Raw genomic sequence first — 25,456 nt, forward strand, 5'->3', positions numbered from 1 at the left:
TCTCCCTGCAAACTATGACACCCTTCCTCACAATCTACCACACCTCCGACTTTGGTGTCATCAGCAAATTTACTAATCCACCCAACTATACCCTCATCCAGATCATTAATAAAAATTACAAACAGCAGTGGCCCCAAAACAGATCCCTGAGGCACACCACTCATAACCGAACTCCATGACGAATATTTACCATCAACCACCACCCTCTGTCTCCTATCTGCTAGCCAATTCCTGATCCAATTTCCTAGACTACCCTCAATCCCATACATCTGCATTTTCTGCAGAAGCCTACCATGGTGAACCTTATCAAACGCCTTACTAAAATCCATATATACCACGTCAACTGCCTTTCCCCCATCCACCTCTTTGGTCACTTTCTCAAAAAACTCAATAAGGTTAGTAAGGCACGACCTACCCGCTACAAAACCATGCTGACTGTCTCTAATCAATTCATTACTCTCTAAATAACTATAAATCCTATCCCTAATAATTTTTTCTAAAACCTTGCCCACAACAGAAGTAAGACTCACCGGTCTATAATTCCCGGGGAAGTCTCTGTTCCCCTTCTTAAACAATGGGACAACATTCGCTATCCTCCAATCTTCTGGTACTATACCAGAGACCAACGACGACCTGAAGATCAGAGCCAGAGGCTCTGCAATCACCTCTCTTGCCTCCCAGAGAATCCTAGGGTAAATCCCATCCGGACCAGGGGACTTATCTATTTTCAAACCCTCTAGAACATCCAGCACATCCCCCTTATCAACTGCAATACTGTCTATTTTACACCCCTGCAACCCAGTGTCCTCCTCAGCTATATTCATGTCCCCCTGCGTGAACACTGAAGAGAAATATTGGTTCAATGCCTCTCCAATCTCTTCCGGTTCCACACACAACTTCCCTCTACTGTCTGTAACTGGCCCTCATCTTGCCCTAACCAACCTTCTGGTCTTGACATACCTATAGAACGCCTTAGGATTCTCCTTAATCCTATCAGCCAAAGTCTTCTCATGTCCTCTTTTAGCCCTTCTTAACTCACTCTTCAACTCCCTCCTAGCCAACCTAAAGTTTTCTAGTGCACTACCCAAGCCCTCAAGTCTCATCCGAACATAAGCCTCCTTTTTCTTTTTAACCAACGAATCAACTTTTTTGGTGCACCACGGTTCCCTAGCCCTACCAATTCCTCCTTGCCTGACAGGGACATACCTATCACGGACTCGCAGTAGCTGCTCCTTGAAAAAACTCCACATTTCGGACGTTCCCAGTCCCTGTAATCTCCTAGTCCAACCTATGCTTCCTAATTCTCTCCTAATAGCCTCATAATTACCCTTCCCCCAGCTAAAACTACTGACCCGAGGTTCATGCCTATCCCTTTCCATCACTAAGGTGAACGTAACCGAATTGTGGTCACTATCACCAAAATGCACACCAACTTCCAAGTCTAACACCTGGTCTGGCTCATTACCCAGCACCAAATCCAATATAGCCTCACCTCTAGTTGGCCTATCTACATACTGAGTCAAAAAACCTTCCTGCACGCTTTGTACAAAAACTGACCCCTCTAACGAGCTAGAGCTATAGCAATTCCAATCAATATTAGTAAAGTTAAAGTCCCCCATAACAATTACCCTATTACTTTCACTCCTAACCAGGATCGTCTCCGCAATCCTTTCCTCAACCTCTCTAGAACTTTTAGGAGGTCTATAAAAGACTCCCAACAGGGTGACCTCTCCTCTCCTATTTCTAATCTCCGCCCATACTACCTCAACAGACAAGTCCTCATCAAACTTCCTCTCTGACACTGTGATACAGTCCTTGACCAATAATGCTACCCCTCCCCCCCTTCTACCTCCTTCTCTACTCCGACTAAAGCATTTGTACCCCGGGACCTGCAACATCCATTCCTGACCCTGCTCTATCCATGTCTCTGAAATGGCCACAACATCAAAGTCCCAGGTACTGATCCACGCTGCAAGTTCATCCACTTTATTGCGAATACTCCTCGCATTAAAGTATACGCATTTCAAACCCTGCTCCACCCCACCCCCACGATGCCGTGCATTGCAGTCCCCATCTATGCCCCCCTCACTTTCACCCCCTCTACTCAGGATCCCACCCCCCCCTCTGAATCAGTTTAAACCTCCTTGCATAGCCTTTGCAAATTTACCCCCCAGGATATTGGTTCCCCTCTGATTCAGGTGTAGACCATCACTCTTATAGAGGTCCCACCTTCCCCAGAATGAGCCCCAATTGCTCAAGTACCTGAACCCCTCCCTCCTGCACCATCCCCTCAGCCACGAGTTCAAACTTTCCCTCTCTCTATTCCTCTCTAAACTATCCCGTGGCACAGGCAAGAGTCCGGAGATAACCACTCTGTCTGACTTGGCCTTTAGTTTCCACCCCAACTCCATAAATCTCTGCTTAATATTCCCTTCCCTTAACCTCCCTATGTCATGCGTCCCCACATGAACTATAACTTGGGGTTGATCTCCCTCTCCCCTAAGAGTCCTGAATACCCTTTCCGATACATCCCGGACCCCAGCCCCTGGTAGGCAACACACCAGCCCTGAGTCCCTACCATTACTACCGACTCTCCTATCCGTCCCCTTAACTGTAGAGTCCCCAATCACGAGGCCCAATCTTTTACATCCCCTAACCACCTGAGCTTTCACACTAGGCTCACCCCCAGAGACCTGCTCCCTTTGGCTATCCCCAGTTGATTCCTCCTCAACTGTAGCCTCCAGGACCGAAAACCTATTTTGGAGGGGAACAGCCCCAGGGGATTGTCCCCCCACCTGCTTCTTTCCCCTCTTCCTGGCAGTGACCCAAGACTCATTTCTAGGAGTGACTATCTCCTTATAACTCCTATCGATGTCCTCCTCCGCCTCCCGAATTATGCAGAGTTCCTCTAATTCCCCCTCCAGCTCCTTTACACGCTCCTCCAGAAGCTGCAATCTAACACACTTCCTACAAGTAAAATCACCTGAAACACTACTAGAGTCCCTCACCACATACATCCCACAGGAGATGCAGCTTACTGCCTGAACTGCCATCCCTGAAACAATTACCAGCAGAAAAATAAAAATATATAAAAAAAACTTCCCCCACACTTATAATTAGGTTAGAGGAGGTGGGAGGGTGGGATTCTCTACCAGTGTAGAGGATCGGGTATCCTCTCTGCACTAATTTATAGGGTTAGGGGCCCGAGGAAAAAGAAAACTACAACTACCGGCAAGCGTCCTAGTGACTACTTCCGGTTTCTAACTAATTTTAAAAAAACGCCGAAACTCGCGACTTTTAAAACTATAAATAAAAAGTTAAACAATATAAACAGAAAAATGTACCTTTTTTTGCTGCCTCCTCACACGCCCAAAAATCGCTGCCTCTCGATACTGCTCCTCAGGAACAATAACCAGTTAAATGTCATAAGACTACAAGATATAGAAGCAGAATTAGGCCATTCAGCCCATCGAATCCACTCCACCATTCAATCATGCCTGATAAGTTTCTCAACCCTATTCTCCCGCCTTTTCCCCGTAACCCCTGATCTCCTGATTAATCAAGAACCTATCTATCTCTGTCTTAAAAACATGCAATGACCTGGCCTCCACAGCCTTCTGTGGCAATGAATTTCACAGGTTCACCATCCTTTAGCTGAAGAAATTCCTGTTCATCTCGGTTCTAAAGGATTGCCATTTTACTCTGAGGCTGTGCCCTTGGATCCTAATCTCCCTGACTAATGGAATCGCCTTCCTCACATCCATTCTATTCAGGCCTTTAAACATCCTGTAAGTTTCAACAGATCCCCCTCATCCTTCTAAACTCCAATGAGTACAGACCCAGAGTCCTCAAACGCTCCTCATAACGACAAGTTTTTCATTCCTGGGCCCTTTCCAAGACCAGCACATCCTTCCAGTATATAATATCCTTCCCCTTTTCTTTTGTGGTTCTGACAATATACTGCTACAATGTTATACATTGGATGAATAAATACTCTCGATTGGATGCAATACTTAATTAATCATAGAACATAGAACACTACAGCACAAACAGGCTCTTCGGCCCACAAGTTGCACCGATCACATCTATACCAACTAAGCCATAGAACTATCTGTAACTCCCAATCCCATTAAATCCCATATACTCATCCAGAAGTCTTTTAAAAGACCCCAGCGAGTTCGCCTCCACCACCACCGACAGCAGCCGATTCCATTCACTTACCACCCTCTGAGTGAAAAACTTACCCCTAACATCTCCTCTGTACTTGCTTCCCAGCACCTTAAACCTGTGTCCTCTCGTAGCGACCATTTCAGCCCTGGGAAATAGCCTCTGAGAATCCACCCAATCTATACCCCTCAACATTTTATAAACCTCTATCAGGTCGCCTTTCAACCTTTGTCTCTCCAGGGAGAAGAGACCTAGCTCCCTCAACCTATCTTCATAAGGCATGCCTCCCAGTCCAGACAACATCCTTGTAAATCTCCTCTGCACCCTCTCAATAGCTTCCACATCCTTCTTGTAATCATCCCAAGCCCACCCAACCTCTCTTCATAATTTAAACCCTCCATCCCAGGCAGCATCCTGGTGAATCTCCTCTGCCCCCCGTCCAGCGCGTTCACATCCTGTAATGTGGTGACCAGAACTGCACACAGGACTCCAGCTGTGTTCTCACCAAAGTTCTATCTAACTTCAATCACGCACCAACACCCAACCTCCTTTCTGAAATGAGCATTCTTTGCTTCTCATCTAGCAACCATTTTGGAAGTTTCCAGAGGTAAGAACAAATCAAATGTAGCTCTCAGCTTTCTCTTGAAGAGTAGTAATGCAGGTGAATCCTGGGTAATTGCATGAGTAATGTTTCCGTAAGAACTTAGAACCCATTCACATAATGTCATAATGAACTTTGCTCTTGTAAAGAATTCTTGTAAAGAATGTTTTAAGGATATGGATCTTTCAGTGAATCCACTGGTCAATGGGCGATAAGATATGGATTTTATACGCTGAATACCATTGACTTTGAGATAATCTTCAAATTCTTGTGATGTAAACTGTGAACTATAATCAAAAATGTCATCTTGGGCCAGGTTTTACCAATTGGAGGCTAAGGGCTGGATCCGGGTGTAAAACAGATCCGAGCCCGGAATCCCGGTTCCAGCGCACCCATTCGCTTTGTACCGGCTCCGGTCCGCGCTGTGGGTGGAGCTTAGCGCTGCCGGAACGATCGGAGTTCTGAACTGAGCATGAGCAGTTAGAAAAAAATCTGAAACAGCGCGCTCGGGCACGAGAAAGAAAGCCAGCACAGAGAGCTGGGGGGGGGAGCAGGAAATGGGGTGGCAAAATTGGGGGGTGGGAACTGGGGGGAGGGGAATGGGGGCAAAATTGGGGGGGAGAAATGGGACGGGAAATGGGGGGAGGATGACCCATGATCGGACCCCCCTGGGAGGCAGACCCCTCCGGCAGATGCCCCCCTGACCGGAACCCCCCCCGCAGGACACAACCCTCCCTGATCAGACCCCTCCTGGGAGGCAGCCACCACCCCCCCATCCACCACCCTGGGAGGCAGGGCCCTCCCCTCCCCCATGATCAGACCCCCCAGCCTCCTCCAGTCAGGACCCCCCAGGAGGCAGGCTCCCCTCGGCGGAGCACACCTCCAACCTGCCTGGATTGCTGCTGTCCCTCCACCGTCCTTCTGACCTGCACTTGTTGATGTGGAGATGTCGGCGTTGGACTGGGGTGAAGACAGTAAGAAGTCTCACACCGGGTTACAGTCCTGTTGGAAAGTCCAGTTGGAGTTTAACCTGGTGTTGGGAGATTTCTTACTGCACTCGTTGGACAGCCCGCAGCACCTTCCTGACCTTCCGCATCTGCCTGAGGAGGGGGGGGTGCGGGGTGGCGCAGGCTCAGATGGATCTCAGGTTGAGGGGGGGGTGGTGATGGAAGATGGGAGGAGGATGGACTTGGGAAAATCTCCACCACCCCCCACGCCAACTAGAGATCCATGTTTACTTGGTTAAAGAAACACTTGGTGTGTTTCTGAATGGAGGGCTGAGACAAGTGGTGTTCCTCAGGGATCAGTGCTGGGACCTTTGCTGTTTGTAATATATATAAATGATTTGGAGGAAAATGTAACTGGATTGATTAGTAAGTTTGCGGATGACACAAAGGTTGGTGGGTTTGTGGATGGCGATGAGGACCATCAGAGGATACAGCAGGATATAGATCAGTTGGAGACTTGGGCGGAGAGATGGCAGATGGAGTTTAATCCGGACAAATGTGAGGTAATGGATTTTGGAAGGTCTAATACAGATAGGAAATATACAGTAAATGGCAGACATGTGAGACTAACTGTTCTCTCTTGTGTAGAACATGTGAAGAACCTGCCTCTGCAGAACCACATATCTGGGAGGATGACATCACTCAGTGGCCTGTGAGTTTTACTGTGCTAATAAACATCTCAGGAGAGGATGGACAGGCTGTGAGCTCCTCTTGACAACAGAAGGCGGAGGGCAGGGGGTGGGCACGAGGAGTTGACCTGTTGAGGTCTTTAATATGCAATGTTTTGGTGGTGTGAATGCAGAGAGAATGTTTCCTCTTGTGGAAAGAGTATAACTCAAAGCCACCAAGATAAGATAATCACCAAGAAATCCAACAGGGAATCTTCTTTCCTGAGAGCAGTGAGGATGTGGAAGTTACTTCACATGGAGATATGTTAAAGGGGGAATGAGCCAAGCATGAGGGGAAAGAGAATGCAGAGTTACCATGACAGATGTAGTTGAGGAAAGATTGGAGGAAGATCGAGTGAAGCATCAATAAAAGAGAATTGATAAAAGCATTGAGAAAAGAGAATCTAACATTCAGTGGCATTGCCAATAAGGATTCACTGCCATCAATATCCCTGGAGATTTTCATTGACCAGAAACTGAATTGGATCAGTCCAGGAAGACAGCTCGCCACCACCACCATCTCAGGAGCAGTTAGGGATGTGAAATGAACGCTTGCCTTGCGAGCAATACTTACAGAACCTTTATTAGACCACCCACCTGGAATACTGTTCTGCATTAAAGTGCAGAGAAAAATAGTTTAGCCTTGCAAAGAATATCACATAGATTCACCAGAACAATACTAGGACTTAAGGGTAAAATTGAGACCATATCTGGCTTTCAATCCTAGAAATTTAAATGATTGAGAGGAGATCTAATGCAGCTGTTTTAAAATTAGTTAGCTTGTAAATACCGTGCAGCTCCAACAACACTTAAGAACATCAGTGTCATCCAGGACAAAGCAGCCTGATCAATGTCACATCCACCATCTTAAACACTCACACCCTCCAGCACCAACGCAACATATTTCATCCACAAGATGAATTGCAGCAACTCACTGAATCCCCTTTGATAGCACCTTCCAAACCTCTGACCAATTGAAAGGAAAAGGTAGCAGACCCATGGGGGGGATCGCCATCAGCAAGTTCCCCCACAAAACCCTCAGCATCCTGAATTGGAACTCCACTCCATTGCATTACTGTCCCTGGAACTCGCTTCCTAACAGCAGTATGAGTGGATCTAAACTAGTGGTTCTTGCAGAGTTTCCAAAGGCAGTTTAACATCATCCTATCAAACACCATCAGCGACAGCAATGTGGGTTCAAATCCCATTGTGGTAGATTCATCAACTAAGAAAATCTGGCATTGTTAATTAGCTCCAGTAATGGTGACCTTGAAACAATTGTTAATTATCATTAAAAATATGTCTGGCTCACTGTTATCTTCAGGGAAGGAAATCTGTCATCTTATGAAAAAAAGTCAAACATACGAATGAGGAGCGAGTAGATGTCTCGATCCCTCGAGCTTGCATCACCATTCTGATCTGATCTGATTTATTACTGTCATACATTAATATACAGTGAAAAGTATTGTTTCTTGCACGCCATACAGACAAAGCACACCATTCATAGACAAGGAAATGAGAGAGTGCAGAATGTAGTGTTACAGTTATAGCTAGGGTGTGGAGAAAGAGCAACTTAATGCGAGGTGGGCCCATTCAAAAGTCTGAGAGCAGCAGGGGAGAAGTTGTTCTTGAGTCGGTTGGTACGTGACCTCAGACTTTTATATCTTTTTATCGATGGAAGAAGGTGGAAGAAAGAATGTCCGGGGTGCGTGGGATCCTTTTAATATGATCATAATCTCCTTCTATATACTTTGTATATATTTGTCATTTGTATATACTACAATATACAATATACTTTGACCCCTTTATTTATAAATTATCTACTTGTACCTTGAAAATATTCAGAGAAGGCAGAGAAATCAGTATTTCATCTGCACAAGGACTGTGAGGTGGTCACTCTGGTGGCACAGTGGTTCGCACTGCTGCCTCACAGCACCAGGGACGGGGTTCAATTTCCAGCTTGGGTCACTGTCTGTGTGGAGTCTGCACATTCTCCCCATGTCTGCCTGGGTTTCCTCCAGGCGTTCCAGTTTCCTCCCACAGTCCAAAGAAAGACGTGCCAGTTAGATGCATTGGCCATGCTAAATTTTCTCTCAGTGTACCCAAACAGGCACTGGAGTGTGGCGACTAGGGGATTTTCATAGTAACTTCATTGTAGTATTAGTGTAAGCCTATTTGTGAGCCACTCTTGGTGATGGACATTGAAATCCCCACCCAGAGCACATTCTGTGCCCTCAGTGTTTCCTCCAAGTGTTCAACAAGGAGAAGTTCTGATTCAATGACCTTCCATCCATCATAAGGTCAGAAGTAGGGATACTCGTCGATGACTGCACAATGTTCAGCACCATTTGTGATTCCTCAGATACTGAAGCAGTCCATGTCCAAATGCAACAAGACCTGGACAATATCCAGGCTTGGGCTGACAAGGGGGAAATAACATTGGTGCCATGCAAATGCCAGGCAAGAACCAACTCCAATAAGAGAGAATTGACCCCTTGATGTTTAATGGCGTTACCCTTGCTGAATTGCCCACTACAAATATCCTGGAGGTTAACATTTACCAGAAACCCAACTGGAACAGTCATATCAATACTGTGGCTACCAGAGCAGAAGATGAAAGCTCATGGTGTGGGGGTAACATATTGGCATGGATTGATTGGCTAGCTCACTGAAACAAGTTGGTATAAATTTGTCTTTTCCTGGTTGGCAGAATGTGACAGTGTGAGATTTGCATATTCAGGTACAAGGTGTGGGGGCGTGCATGGCAGATGCAGTATAATCTGGATAAATGTGATGTTATCCACTTTAGTAGCAAAAATAAGAAGGCTGATTATTATCTGAATGGCTGTAAATTGGGAGAGGGGAGTGTGCAGAGGGATCTGGGTGTCCTTGTGCTCCAGTCACTGAAGGTAAGCATGCAGGTGCAGCAGGCGGTAAAGAAAGCAAATGGCATGTTAGTCATGGAGTTATACAGCACAGAAAAGGCCCTTCAGCCCATCGAGTCTGCACCAACAATAACTACCACTTAGAGTTGCACTAATCCCATTTTCCTGCACTTGTCCCGTATGCTTGAATGTTTTGATATTTCAAGAACACCTCCACCTTGTTGCCAAACGAGGGGCATGCACACGGTGGGTCGTGTGTGGGCTGCTCTTGGAGGTTCCGGGAGTGGCCTAGTACTTCGTGTCGGTGTGTGTGCTTGATCCTGGACCGGTAGACGGGCGCCGCAACAGCTCAGTGACTAGCACTGCTGGCTGTGCAGATACATGGATTTGGGCCTGTGTCTGTGGGAGTTTGCGCATTCTCCCTGTGGATGCGTGGGTTTCCTCCGGGCGCTCCGGTTTCCTCCCACACCCCAGAGATGTGCTCTTAGGCTGATTGGTTTACCAAATTGACACTATTCTCCCCTGAATCTGGCTAAGTTAGGGGTTCCACTCACATACACACAGGGCAGGGTAGGTGTAGGAGGATGCGGCGACGCGGGCTTGTTGGGCCGAAGGGCCTGTTTCCCGTGCTGGGATGTTCTTTGTTCTTTGTTAAATACTGTTTAAAGTTTGTAAGGTTTCCGGTCTCCACTACCTTCCTAGGCAACACTTTCCAGATTCCCTCTGAGTGGAAAAGTTTTTTCTCAAATCCCCTCTGAATCTCCTGATCCTCACTCTAAAACTCTGCCCCCTGATGATCCCCTCTGCCCCCTGCTGCTCCCTGCTCACCCTATCCATACCCCCCATAATCTGATATACCTCAATCATTCCCCCCACCCCCACTGCCACCCCCAGCCTTCTCTGCTCTAGAGAAAACAGTCCAAGCCTATCCAATCCAAATCTCTCCTTATAGCTCAAATGCTCCATCTCAGGCAACATCCTGGTGAATCTCTTCTTTACCCCCTTTTGGTTCAATCATATCCTTCCTACAGTGAGGTGACTAGAACTGCGCACACTACTCCAGCTGTGACCTCACCAACACTCTGTACAACTCCAGCTGATCTCTATCCCGCTGTATCCTTTGACAACCTTCCACACTATCCACAATTCCACCTATCTTTGTGTTGTCTGCAAACTTCCGAACCCACCCATCTACGTTTTCATCCGAGTCATTTACATATATGGTCGCTACGAGAGGACACAGGTTTAAGGTGCTGGGGAGTAGGTACAGAGGAGATGTCAGGGGTAAGTTTTTCACTCAGAGGGTGGTGAGTGAGTGGAATCAGCTGCTGTCGGTGGTGGTGGAGGCAAATTCGATAGGGTCTTTCAAGAGAATTCTGAATGAGTACATGGGATTTAATAGGATATAATGTTATAGGTAAACCTAGTAGGTAAGGATATGATCAGCACAACTTGTGGGCCAAAGGGCCTGTTTGTGCTGTAGTTTTTCTATTTTCTATATCTCAAACAGCAGAGGTCCCAGTACAGATCCCTGTGCAACACCACTAGTTATGGACCTCCAGCCAGAAAAACACCCTTCCACCACTACTCTGACTTCTGTGGTCAAGCCAATTCTGAATCCCAAGCGGCCACATCATGGTGGATCCCATGCATCTTAATCTTCTGGATGAGCTTAGCATGAGGGACCTTGTCGAAAGCATTACTAAAATCCAAGTAGACAACATCCACTGCTCCACTTTCACCTTTTGTCACCTCCTCAAAAAAATCAATCAAGTTAGTCAAACATGACCTTCCTGCACAAAACTATGCTGACTTTCCCTAATGAGGCCGTACCATGAAGGATATAAGCTACAAGCTGTTTTCCTTGCTGGCTGCTGCACATGGCTCTGTCCAATACTCAGCTGATCCACCTCACATCATTGCGTGGATGATACTACATTCAGTTCCACATTAACCTTGTATGTGTCAGACCCTTATACCACCAGACTAATGGGGCTCTGCTCATAGAATCATAGAACCCTACAGTGCAGAGAGAGGCCCTTCGGCCCATCGAGTCTGCACTGACCACAATCCCACCCAGGCCCTACCCCCATATCCCTACACGTTTTATCCGCTAATCCATCTAACCTACATATCTCAGGACACTAAGAGACAATTTTAGCACGGCCAATCAACCTAATCCGCACATCTTTGGACTGTAAGGTCTTAGTGCAGCTCAATGCTGAGCACTTTGGTCCCAGTCCAGTTGAGATGCAACAGCCTCCTGTCCTTGAACTGGTCCCAATGTTCCAACAATCTGAAGCCTTACTTCCTGGGCCATATTTGCAGCCACACATTGATTTTCTCGACCTTACTGTTTCCACTCGAGGTAAGATGTTCCTGTGAGTAATGCAGAGATTACTATCTTTCAGATGTGATTTTGTAACTCTTTCAAGAGCTCTGATTGTCAGATCTCACTATGTCTCCTCTGATACTACCCGTACCACAACCTCACACTCACTATTTTTCCACATGGGTGCAAGATATTATCACCATATTCACATAGAAAATATACTTGATTGATGTCCATGCTCTTTGTTCAGATTTGCACCTATCAACCAAAGAAGAATCAAACCGGGCTGATACACCTGGACTGTGTTATCAAAGGACGGCCCTGCTGCATTGGAACCAAGGGCAGGTGGGTACCCCTCTGCCATCCCGTGTTAGACACCAGACATTTCCCGTTAATTCCTCAGTAATTAGCAAGTCCAACCTTCTTTCTTGTGTAGATGTGAAATCACAACCAGAGACTACTGTCAGTTTCGGGATGGATATTTCCACGAGGAAGCAACCTTGTGTTCACAGGTAATGAAGCAGATCCTGTTCTCAAAGCTCAGATTCAGGTGAGTGTTTTGCACACTCAGGATTTTGGCAATATTCTGTCGAGTCTTCATGGATTCAATGATCTGAAAGGTATCCAGGAATAAAAAATCAAAGGAATTGTGAATATAGAACATAGAACACTACAGCACAAACAGGCCCTTCGGCCCACAAGTTGCGCTGATCGTATCCCTAGGAAGCAGAGAGTTGGTATCAGTGGGTCCTATTCGGGTTGGTGGTTGGTGACTAGTGGAGTGCCGCAGGGATCGGTGCTGGGGCCTCAACTATTTATCATTTATATAGATGATCTGGAGGAGGGGGCTGAGTGTAGGGTGACAAAATTTGCTGATGACACGAAGATGAGTGGAAAAGCAAATTGCGTGGAGGGTGTGGAAAGTCTGCAGAGGGATCTGGATAGGCTGAGTGAGTGGGCGAGGACCCGGCAGATGGAGTATAATGTTAGCAAGTGTGAGGTTATCCACTTTGGCAGAAATAATAGTAGGAGGGATTACTGTTTAAAAGGTGAAAAGCTGCAGCATGCTACGGTGCAGAGGGACCTGGGGGTCCTTGTGCATGAGTCGCAAAAACCCAGTCTGCAGGTGCAGCAGGTGATCAAGAAGGTGAATGGAATGTTGGCCTTTATAGCGAGGGGGATTGAATATAAAAGCAGGGAGGTCTTGCTGCAACTGTACAGGGCACTGGTGAGGCCGCAGCTGGAGTACTGTGTGCAGTTTTGGTCGCCGCACTTGCGCAAGGATATTTTGGCCTTGGAAGGAGTGCAGAGGAGGTTCACTAGGCTGATACCGGAGATGAGGGGGTTGGACTATGAAGAGGGACTAAATAGACAAGGTCTGTACTCGTTGGAGTTTAGAAGGATGAGGGGGGATCTTATAGAGACGTATAAGATAATGAAAGGGATGGATAGGGTAGAGGTAGAGAGATTCTTCCCGCTTAGAAAGGATAGCAGGACTAGAGGGCACAGCCTCAAGATAAGGGGGGAGCAGTTTAGATCAGAGTTGAGGAGGAACTTCTTCACTCAAAGGGTGGTGAATCTCTGGAATTCTCTGCCCGTTGAAGTGGTGGAGGCTACCTTGCTAAATATATTTAAGTCACGGGTAGATAGGTTTTTGATAGACAGGGGAATTAAGGGTTATGGGGAGAAAGTGGGAAAGTGGAACTGATCCACTTCAGATCAGCCATGATCTTATTGAATGGCAGGGCAGGCTCGAAGGGCTAGATGGCCTACTCCTGCTCCTATTTCTTATGTTCTTATGTTCTACCTACCAGGCCTATCTATAACCCTCAATCCCATTAAATCCTGAGATCGACTGGATATCAGTGAAATGGACAAGGAGCTAAATGATCTTAAACAGTAGATTCCATTTGTCCATTCTTGGGATACACATTATGATGGGTTGTCTGGCCCCGGTTCATATCATAGAATCCCTACAGTACAGAGAGAGGCCCTTCGGCCCATCGAGTCTGCACAATCCCACCCAGGCCCTACACCCATATCTCTACATGTTTTACCCACTAATCCCTCTAACCTACATATCTCAGGACACTGAGGGGCAATTTAACCATGGCCAATCAACCTAACCTGCACATCTTTGGGCTGTGGGAGGAAACCGGAGCACCTGGAGGAAACCCAGACAGACACAAGAAGAATGTGCAAACTCCACACAGACTGTGACCCGAGCTGGGAATCGAGCCCAGGTCCCCGGAGCTGTGAAGCAGCCGTGCTAACCACTGTGCTACTGTGCCGGTTACTGTGTAGGAGTTGATTTCTCTGCTCGCACAACCTTGAATTGAAGGTCACGTTCTGACCTGATCACTGATTGCTGACATCTCTGTTCCTCAGGTTCACTGTCTCGGCGAAGTGTGTGGGTTACTGCCATTCCTGAATCCCAATGTTCCAGATCAAATCTACAGGCTGTGGCTCTCTCTATTCCTTCACGCTGGGTGAGGTGAAATATTCACACGTGCAGTTAAAAGCCAATTGTTATTTGTGCAAAACTATGTAATGCTCAGTGAAAGGTTCAGATTGCTTTGGGTAACAGCTAATTGTTAACCTTGTGTTTCTTCACTAGAGAATAATAGTTAATATTAAACAGGAGGACTGCAACAGAATACAGAATATGTCTATAAACTTGCAGCATCGGTGGGGGGGGAATGTCAGATTAACTTTGATATAGATAAATGCAAGGTCACATTTTTCAGGGAAGAATAAGGATATAAATTGGCAGGATAACTGGCAAATAACACTCACAGCACACAAGCACCAGGCAATAGCCAACTCCCCATGACATGCAATGGTATTACCGTCACTGAGCCCCCCACACCAATATCCTGGGGGCTTTCATTGACCAGAAACTGAACTGGACCCAGTCTTGTGAATACTCTGGCTGCAAAAACATAGACCAGACTGATAACCACAGCAACAACGGCAAACGATAAAATAGAGAGACGGAGCTGGGGGAGAGGGAGAGAGACGGAGCTGGGGGAGGGGGAGGGAGACGGAGCTGGGGGAGAGGGAGGGAGACGGAGCTGGGGGAGAGGGAGAGAGACGGAGCTGGGGGAGAGGGATGGAGACGGAGCTGGGGGAGGGGGAGAGAGACGGAGCTGGGGGAGAGGGAGGGAGACGGAGCTGGGGGAGGGGGAGGGAGACGGAGCTGGGGGAGAGGGAGGGAGACGGAGCTGGGGGAGAGGGAGGGAGACGGAGCTGGGGGAGAGGGAGGGAGACGGAGCTGGGGGAGAGGGAGGGAGACGGAGCTGGGGGAGAGGGAGAGAGACGGAGCTGGGGGAGAGGGAGGGAGACGGAGCTGGGGGAGAGGGAGGGAGACGGAGCTGGGGGAGGGGGAGAGAGACGGAGCTGGGGGAGAGGGAGGGAGACGGAGCTGGGGGAGAGGGAGAGAGACGGAGCTGGGGGAGAGGGAGAGAGAGTGACAGGCAAAATCTTGAGTTCACCTGATGAAGGAGCAGAGTTCCAAAAGCTCATGCTACCAAATACACCTGTTGGACTTTAACCTGGTATTGTGAGAATATGTTTTCAAATTTTGAGGAGTGTACATATTACAGAGGAGGTGGTGCTGGAAGTCTTAAAGCGCATCAAGGTAGATAAATCCCCGGGACCTGACAAAGTGTATTTCAGGACATTGTGGGAGGCTAGGGATTTTCCACTCACAAAGCCATGCTGACCGTCCCTAATCAGTCTTTGTGTCTCTAAATGCCTGTAGATCCTGAATCTCAAAATACCTTCCAATAATTTACCCACCACAGATGTGAAGCTCACTGGCCTGTGGTTCCCAGGCTTTTCCCTACAGCCCTTTTTAAACAAAGGCACATTTACCACTCTCCAATCATCAGGCACCTCACCCGTGACCATCAATGATTCAAGTATCTCGACTTGAGAATCCACAATTTCCTCCCTAGCCACCCACAATGTCCTGAAATACACTTTGTCAGGTCCCGGAGATTTATCTACCTTGATGCACTTTAAGACTTCCAGCACCACCTCCTCTGTAATATGTACACTCCTCAAGACATCACTATTTATTTCCCCAAGTTCTCTAACATCCATGCTTTTCTCAACACTAAATACTGATGAGAAATATTCATTTAGGATCTTACCCCTCTCTTGTGGATCTGCACATATAGATGACTTTGTTGATCCTTAAGAGGCCCTACTCTCTCCCTTGTTACTCTTTTGCCTTTTGTGTATTTGTAGAAGCTTTTTGGATTCTCCTTTGCCTTATCTGCCAAAACAATCTCGTGTCCCCTTTTTGCCCTCCTGATTTCTCTCGACTCTACTCCTACATCCCCTATACTCTGCAAGGGAGTCCCTTGATCCCAGCTGCCTTTGCAGGTCCTGTGCCTCTTTCCTCTTCTTGACCAGGGCCTCAATATCCCGAGTCATCCAGGGTTCCCTACTTCTGCCAGCCTTGCCCTTCACTCTAAGAGGAATGTGTTTACCTCGAACCCTGTTAACACACTTTTGAAAGCCTGCCACTTACCAGATACCCCTTTGCCTTCCCACAGACTCCCCCAATTAACTTTTGAAAGTTCCTGCTTGATACCATCAAAATTGGCCTTGCCCCAATTTAGAATTTTAACTTTTGGGCCAGACCTATCATTCTCCATAGCTATCTTAAAACTAATTGAATTATGGTCACTGGTCCCAAAGTGATCCCTCACTAACACTTCTGTCACCTGCCCTTCCTTATTTCCTAAGAGGAGATCAAGTTTTGCCCCCTCTCTATTCGGGCCATCCACAAACTGGAAACCGTGAACTTGCTCAGTTAATGGTAGGGTGTTAGGGAGTTACAGAACAAAGAGATCTAGGGGTACATGTTCATAGCTCCTTGAAAGTGGAGTCAGAGGTGAACAGAGTGGTGAAGAAGACATTCGGCATGCTTGGTTTCATTGGTCAGAACATTGAATACAGGAGTTGGGACGTCTTGTAAGGCCACACTTGGAATACTGTGTGCTGTTCTGGTCACCCTATTATAGAAGGGATATTATTAAACTAGAAAGAGTGCAGGAAAGATTTACTAGGATGGGCAGCACGGTAGCACAGTGGTTAGCACTGCTGCTTCACAGCTCCAGGGTCCTGGGTTTGATTCCCAGCTCGGGTCACTGTCTGTGTGGAGTTTGCACATTCTCCTCGTGTCTGCATGGGTTTCCTCCTAGTGCTCCAGTTTCCTCCCAAAGTCCAAAGATGTGCGGGTTAGGTTGATTGGCCATGCTAAGAAATTGTCCCTAAGTGTCCTGGGATGTGTAGGTTAGAGGGATTAGTGGGTATAATATGTAGGGATATGGGGATAGGGCCTGGGTGGGATTGTGTTTGGTGCAGACTCGATGGGCCGAAGGGCCTCTTTCTGCACTATAGGGTTCTATGATGTTAGCCCAGCACTTGATGAGCTGAGTTATAAGGAGAGGCTGGATAGACTGGGACTTTTTTCTCTGGAGCGTAAAAGGCTGAGGGGTGATGAAATAATGAGAGGTATAGATCAGCTAGATAGTTAACATCTTTTCCCAAAGGGCATAAGTTTAAAATGAGAGATGAGAGATACAAAAGGGTCCAGAGGGGCAATTTTTTGACACAGAGGGTGGTGAGTGTCTGGAACAAGCTGCCAGAGGTAATAGTAGAGGCGGGTACAATTTTGTCTTTTAAAAAGCATTTAGACAGTTACATGGGGAAGATGGGTATAGAGGGATATGGGCCAAATGTGGGCAATTGTGACTAGCTTAGTGGTAAAAACTGAACAAGTTGGGCCAAAGGGCCTGTTTCCATTCTGGAAAGCTCTGAGGTTAGATGGATTGGCTATGCACACAATATTCCAGGTGTGGCCTCACCACTGCCCTATACAATTGCAATAAAACACCACTGTTACTATACTCAAATCCTCTCGCCATTTCCCTTCTTTACCACCTGCTGTGTCTGCGCGCTTATTTTCAGCGACTGATGCACGAGGAAACCAACATCGCGCTGAGTATCCTCCTCTCATTCAACTCCTGTTAAAATCATAGGTGTGCGATCTGGATTGGACGTGATTAACAGCAGAAACTGCAAGGGAGGCCTCAAAATATAGTGAAAAGTAAACTTGATTAACCAGTTGCAATCCAGTAATATATTTAACCAGACAATCATTGCAGTAGAACAGAATCATTGATTCCCTATAGTGCAGAGAGAGGCCATTCAGCCCATTGAGTTTGTACCAATCACAATCCCACCCAGGCCCTATCCTCGTAACTTCACATATTTACCCTGGCCAATCCCCCTGACATTAGAGTCAATTTAGCACGGCCATTCAACCTAACCCACACGTTTTTGGACTGTGGGAGGGACCCACAGGAAACGCACACAGACACAGGGAGAACATGTAGAAGCCACGCAGACAGTGACCCGAGCCACGCAGACAGTGACCCGAGCCACGCAGACAGTGACCCGAGCCACGCAGACAGTGACCCGAGCCACGCAGACAGTGTAAACACAATTAAAAATTGAGAGAGTCCATCAACAGAATCAATAATTCAATAAAGCACAAGCCAATCCCTGTACAGCTCATATTATTTAAAGTACTTCTGGAAATGATTACATTTTCTTGTTCATTTGGATTAAATTAAACTGGAGACATGTTTATAAAAGCAAAGGTTTTCCAAGATTTCAAATTGTTTTTAAAGAAAATTTCAAGAGCTTAAAACACTCGCGTAACACAGCAAAGCTGCTAGATTTTACCTCAGCTCCACCCGCACCCACTGCCCCCCACACTGCCCCCCCCACACTGCCCCCCCCACACTGCCCCCCACACTGCCCCCCACACACTGCCCCCCCACACTGGCCCCCCACACTGCCCCCCACACTGCCCCCCACACTGCCCCCCACACACTGCCCCCCCCACACTGCCCCCTCCACACTGCCCCCCACACTGCCCCCCACACACTGGCCCCCCCACACTGCCCCCCACACACTGCCCCCCCCACACTGCCCCCCCCACACTGCCCCCCACACTGCCCCCCCCACACTGCCCCCCCCACACTGCCACCCACACTGCCACCCCACACTGCCCCCCCCACACTGCCCCCCCACACTGCCCCCCCCACACTGCCACCCACACTGCCCCCCCACACTGCCCCCCCCACACTGCCACCCACACTGCCCCCCAACACTGCCCTCCCCCACACTGCCCCCCCACACTGCCCCCCCAACACTGCCCTCCCCCACACTGCCCCCCCCACACTGCCACCCACACTGCCCTCCCCCACACTGCCACCCACACTGCCCCCCACACTGCCCTCCCCCAACACTGCCACCCACACTGCCCTCCCCCACACTCCCCCCCCACACTGCCCTCCCCCACACTGCCACCCACACTGCCCCCCACACACTGCCCCCCCAACACTGCCCCCCCCACACTCCCCCCCCACACTGCCCCCCCCAACACTGCCCCCCCACACTCCCCCCCCACACTGCCCCCCCACACTGCCCCCCCCACACTGCACCCCCCACACTGCCCCCCCCCACACTGCCCCCCCCACACTGCCCCCCCACACTGCCCCCCCCGCACTGCCCCCCCCGCACTGCCCCCCCCACACTGCCCCCCCACACTGCCCCCCCCACACTGCCCCCCCACACTGCCCCCCCACACTGCCCCCCCCACACTGCCACCCACACTGCCCCCCCCACACTGCCCCCCCACACTGCCCCCCCATATATCCCCCATACTGCCCCCCCACACTGCCCCCCCACACTGCCCCCCCCACACTGCCCCCCCACACTGCCCCCCCCACACTGCCCCCCCCACACTGCCCCACACTGCCCCCCCCACACTGCCCCCCCACACTGCCCCCCCACACTGCCCCCCCATATATGCCTCACACTGCCCCCCCACACTGCCCCCCACACTGCTCCCCCCAGACTGCTCCCACACTGCCCCCCCCGCTGACCTCTCTGTTCCCCCTACTGCCCCAACCCCCATTACCCACCCCCACTACCCACCCCCTACTGCCCCACACTGCTCCCTCAACTGCCCCAACCTGCACTACCCCCCGACCCCCACTGCCATATTTGGTTGAGATATTAAAGCTCCCCTGGTGAAAGGGGTGAATGAGGCCATATTTTACTGATAGATTTCTCTCTCCATCCTCTTTCTGTCTCTCGCCCCCACTCTTTCTCTCTCTCTGCAGGATTATCCACTGCCTCCTCACTGTGATCTTCCAGATGACCGTCCTACGCGACCTGGAGAAGTTGGCAGGTTGGCTCCGCATTTCAATCATCTACGTCCTGAGTGGAATCGTTGGCAACTTGGCAAGTGCGATATTCCTGCCATACAGAGCAGAGGTACACACCTGGGCGCACACCTGGGCACACACACCCGGGCACACACCTGGGCACACACACCCGGGCACACACCTGGGCACACACACCTGGGCGCACACCTGGGCACACACCTGGGCACACACACCTGGGCGCACACCTGGGCACACACGTGCACACACACCTGGGCACACACGTGCATACACAGCTGGTACACACCTGGGTACACACCTGGAGAAGGGGAATGACTTTGGGAAGAATGGGAGGGGGGAGGAGTTGGGAACCGAGTCAACTTCTTCCCCTAACTGTACAGAAGAGTTTTTGAGAACAGCCTCAGATTCTCCCACATTCAGATTTTGGGGAATTTCTGGAAACGATAGATTTCCACATTCCAGAAAGATACAAAGGGAAGGGATGTTCCGGCAGTTTGGATTGAGGGCTGGAGGATGAGGAGGACCTATAGGTGTTAGGAACAGAAACAAAGGGGTAAAATTGCTGATGTTTTCAGCATCCACCCCCCCCCCACCAACCACCCCCCCACCAACAACCCCCCCCCCACCAACAACCCCCCCCCACACCAACCACCCCCCCCACCAACCACCCCCCTGACACCAACCACCCCCCCCACACCAACCACCCCCCCCACCAACCACCCCCCTGACACCAACCACCCCCCCCACACCAACCACCCCCCCACACCAACCACCCCCCCACACCAACCACCCCCCCCACACCAACCACCCCCCTGACACCAACCACCCCCCCCCCACAACCAACCACCCCCCCCCACCAACAACCCCCCCCCACCAACCCCCCAAACCAACAACCCCCCCCACACCAACCACCCCCCCAACACCAACCACCCCCCCCACCAACCCCCCCCCCACACCAACCACCCCCCCACACCAACCACCCCCCCCACCAACCACCCCCCCACCAACCCCCCCAACCAACAACCCCCCCACACCAACCGCCCCCCCCCACCAACCCCCCCCCACACCAACCACCCCCCCACAAACCCCCCCCACACCAACCACCCCCCCACCAACCCCCCCCCACCAACCCCCCAACCAACCCCCCCCCCCAACACCAACCACCCCCCCAACACCAACCACCCCCCCCACCAACCCCCCCCCACCAACCCCCCCCACACCAACCACCCCCCCAACACCAACCCACCCCCCCAACACCAACCACCCCCCCCACCAACGCCCCCCCCCACACCAACCACCCCCCCAACACCAACCACCCCCCCACACCAACCACCCCAACCAACCAACCCCCCCAACACCAACCAACCACCCCCCAACCCCCCACCTTCACCCCCCCACCCCAAACTCTGGGGGAATAAATAAGGGAGGAAATTTAGAGAGGTGTTCTGATTGGCCAGTGGATTGTTTACTTGGGTTTGCATCAGAGGAACAACTTTACAATTCGCAAACATTCCCCCGCGCCCCCCCACCCCCCGCAGCCCACCCCCCCCCTCGCAGCCCACCCCCCTACAGCCCGCCCCCCCCCTCCGCAGCCCATCCCCCCCGCAGCCCGCCCCCCCTCCTCGCAGACCGCCCCCCCCTCCTCGCAGCCCGCCCCCCTCACAGCCCGCCCCCCTCCCCGCAGCCCGCCCCCCCCTCCACAGCCCGCAGCCCGCCCCCCCTCACAGCCCGCCCCCCCCCTCCCCGCAGCCCGCCCCCCCTCACAGCCCGCCCCCCCTCCCCGCAGCCCGCACCCCCTCCTCGCAGCCTGCACCCCCCCGCAGCCTGCTCCCCCCCTGCAGCCTTCCTACCCCCCACCCCCCCCCCCCACCACCACCACCACAGCCCGCCCCCTCGCAGCCCACCCTCCTAAAACCTCAACTCTAAAATCTGATTCTCTGCCAGGCTTCAGAGGAATTCAAAACCCGCACCAATTTCACTCAACACATTCAAAATCCATCCCCTCCAATCCCACTCAAACCCCTCCAATCCCACTCAAACTCCTTCCACCCCACTGAATCCTCCTGATCCCATTCAACTCCCCTCCAATCCCACTCAAAAACCCCTCCAATCCCACTTGAGCCCCCCCTCCAATCCCACTCCAAGCCTCTCCCTCCTCCTCACACTTCTTTGGTTCCTTATTCTGGGATTTTGGATTCCGTTTTTGAGACTGGCCTGCTCAGAGTTCCAGCGTTGTGACTAAGGCTGTTGTTCACAACTCCTGCTGACAAGCTGGCATTGTTAACTTTTCCATCAGAAAAATCCCATCCTTTGCTCCATGGCTATGTCTATTTAAAGGGCTAATCATTGTAAAAAGGTAACTGGAATTTAGCCAAAGGGGAATGAAGCTATTGTTGTGTTTGAGAGAATTTACATTTCAGAAAGTACCAGAATAGGATTGTGAATAGACAATCCTAGTGAGATATGAAGCTAGCCCCATCACCGTGGGACAAATGGAAATATCTCTCCAGGATTGGAGAAGGAACTCTCAATTGTTTCTGACCAGGGGTAAATTACAGCAAAGTGACATTCAAAAATGTCCCATCATCATGGCAACAATAACCTGCATTTTTATGGCATCTTTGACAGTGAAACATCCCATGCAGTGTAATCTGACAAAATCTCACTCAGCCAAGGAGATCTTATTGGTGACCAAGTGGTGAAGCAAAGTAGAAGAGAAAGAGCTGGAAATAGCTGAGGGAGGAATTCTGGAGGTTAGGATTCAAGGAATGGCTATTAATCTGGAGTGATTAAAACAGGGTTTGGATAAGAGGCCAGCCTTTGAGGAATGCTCAGTAACAATACTTGTATCTTTCTCCCACCCTAGGTTGGCCCAGCAGGTGCCCAGTTTGGTATTCTAGCCTGTCTCTTTGTCGAATTGTTTCAAAGTTGGCCAATTCTGGAGAAACCGCGGAAAGCCTTGATGAAGTTAATCACAATTGTTCTTTTTCTCTTTGTCTTTGGCTTGTTGCCATGGATTGACAATATCGCACATATCTTTGGATTCCTGGCTGGTTTCTTGCTTTCTTTTGCGTTTTTACCGTACATAACCTTTGGTCAAGGCGATAAATGCAGAAAGATAATAATGATCATTATCTCCCTCCTGCTCTTTATGGGACTTACTGCGTCTCTGGCCATCTGGTTTTATGTATATCCTACTAACTGTCACTGGTGTGAGTACTTGACCTGTATCCCCTTCACCAGCAACTTCTGTGAGAAGTATGACCTCGATCAAACATACACTGAACAGTGACCACGTCCCTTGCTGTGAGTTGGTAAAGTTGATGGCATTGTACATTCTACTGTAACACTGTCCAATGTGGGTGATACCCAGGAGCTGCTGCAATATCGAATATTGATACTTCCAGGCTGGCCAATTGAAAAATGGAATGCACTTCCTGAGATGATCATTCGAATTACTAAACCAGCCAATGACTCATCTCCACAAAAATACCACAGGATAACACTCTGCTGCTTCCTCACAAACCCATAAGCTGTCCAAAACAGAGAGACTGATCGGCATTCACCTATAAACATCTCACTTCAACACCACAAACCTCCTGTAACTGATCAAACATTTGACAGAATCTTTTCAGTTGCAGCTGTGCTGGTCAGTGGTGTTGGTAATCTGTCTCAGTACGCTGTGTATCCTGGCACAGTGTGAGCATGGTGAAAGGTCACTGTGGGGTTAGCAGGGTGAAGGGTCACCGTGGGGTTAGCAGGGTGAAGGGTCACTGTGGGGGTAAGCAGGGTGAAGGGTCACTGTGGGGGTAAGCAGGGGTAAGGGTCACTGTGGGGGTAAGCAGGGTGAAGGGTCACTGTGGGGATTAGTAGGATGAAGGGTCATTGGGGATTAGAACAAAGAACAACACAGCACAGGAGCAGGCCCTTCGGCCCTCCAAGCCTGCACCATTCATGTATTCCTAACTAGACCATCCATTTGTATCCCTCTATTCCCAGTCTGTTCATGTGGCTATCTAGATAAGTCTTAAACAATCCCGGTGTGTCCGCCTCAACCACCTTGCTTGGTCGTGCATTCCAGGCTCCCACCGCCTTCTGTGTAAAATACATCCCCGCGTATCTGTATTGAACCTTGCCCCCTCTTACCTTGAACTTGTGACCCCTTGTGTTTGTCATTTCCGGCTTGGGAAAAAGTTTCCCGCTGTTCACCCTATCTCTGCCCTTCACAATTTTATAAACTTCTATGAGGTCGCCCCTCAACCTCTGTCTTTCCAGGGGGAACAACCCCAGTTTACCCAACCTCTCCTCATAGCTAAGACCCTCCATACCAGGCAACATCCTGATAAACCTCCTCTGCACTCTCTCCAAAGCCTCCACGTCCTTCTGGTAGTGTGGCGACCAGAACTGGACGCAGTATTCCAAATGTAGCCTAACCAGCGTTCTATACAGCTGCAACATCAGACTCCAGCTTTTATACTCTATGCTCCGTCCTATAAAGCAAGCATGCCATACGCCTTCTTCACCACCTTCTCCACCTGTGCTGCCACCTTTAAGGATCTGTGGACCTGCACACCCAGGACCCTCTGTGTGTCTATACTCCTGATGGTTCTACCATTTATTGTATAGCTCCCCCCTATATTAGATCTACCAAAATGCATCACTTCGCATTTATCTGGATTAAATTCCATCTGCCATTTCTCTGCCCAATTTTCCAGCCTATTTATATCCTGCTGTATCTCTGACAATGTTCATCACTATCCGCAAGTCCAGCCATCTTTGTGTCATCCGCAAACTTACTGATCACACCAGTTACACCTTCTTCCAAATCATTTATATAAATCACAAACAGCAGAGGTCCCAGTACAGAGCCCTGCGGAACACCACTGGTCACAGACCTCCAACCGGAAAAAGGCCCCTCCACTGCTACCCTCTATCTTCTGTGGCCAAGCCAGTTCTCCACCCATCTCGCTATCTCACCCTTGATCCCATGTGATTTAACCTTTTGCACTAACCTGCCATGAGGGACTTTGTCAAACGCTTTACTAAAATCCATATAGACGACATTCACAGCCCTTCCTGTGTCAATCGTTTTTGTCACCACCTCAAAAAACTCCACCAAATTTGTGAGGCATGACCTCCCTCGTACAAAACCATGCTGTCTATCGCTAATGAGATTATTCTGTTCTAAATGTGTATATATCCTATCTCTAAGAATCTTCTCTAACAATTTCCCTACCACCGACGTCAAGCTCACCGGCCTATAATTACCCGGATTATCCCTGCTACCCTTCTTAACTAACGAGACCACATTCGCTATCCTCCAATCCTCTGGGACTTCACCTGTGTTCAATGAGGAAACAAAGATTTCTGTTAGAGACCCAGCAATTTCATCTCTTGTCTCCCTCAGTAATCTAGGACAGATCCATCTGGCCTTGAGGATTTGTCCACCTTAATGCTTCCTAAAACACCTAATACTTCCTCCCTTGTAATTGTGATTTGTTCTAATGGGTCTACACATCT

The 25,456-nt window shown here is 49.6% G+C and overlaps 1 protein-coding gene across 1 annotated transcript in view; it reads left to right on the plus strand.

Moving 5' to 3' along the window:
- LOC145356552 (inactive rhomboid protein 2-like) overlaps positions 1-25,456 on the plus strand; it is a 113,459-nt gene that overhangs the window by 64,509 nt on the left and 23,494 nt on the right. The window contains exons 14-17 of the mRNA XM_080209315.1: positions 6,364-6,427; positions 11,911-12,005; positions 12,097-12,210; positions 19,874-20,027. Coding sequence (XP_080065441.1) covers positions 6,364-6,427; positions 11,911-12,005; positions 12,097-12,210; positions 19,874-20,027 — 427 coding nt within the window. The remainder of the gene's footprint in view (positions 1-6,363; positions 6,428-11,910; positions 12,006-12,096; positions 12,211-19,873; positions 20,028-25,456) is intronic.

The sequence above is a fragment of the Carcharhinus amblyrhynchos genome, chromosome 21, assembly GCF_965287045.1.
Source record: "Carcharhinus amblyrhynchos chromosome 21, sCarAmb.v2.hapA, whole genome shotgun sequence".
In the NCBI taxonomy this organism is placed as follows: domain Eukaryota; kingdom Metazoa; phylum Chordata; class Chondrichthyes; order Carcharhiniformes; family Carcharhinidae; genus Carcharhinus; species Carcharhinus amblyrhynchos.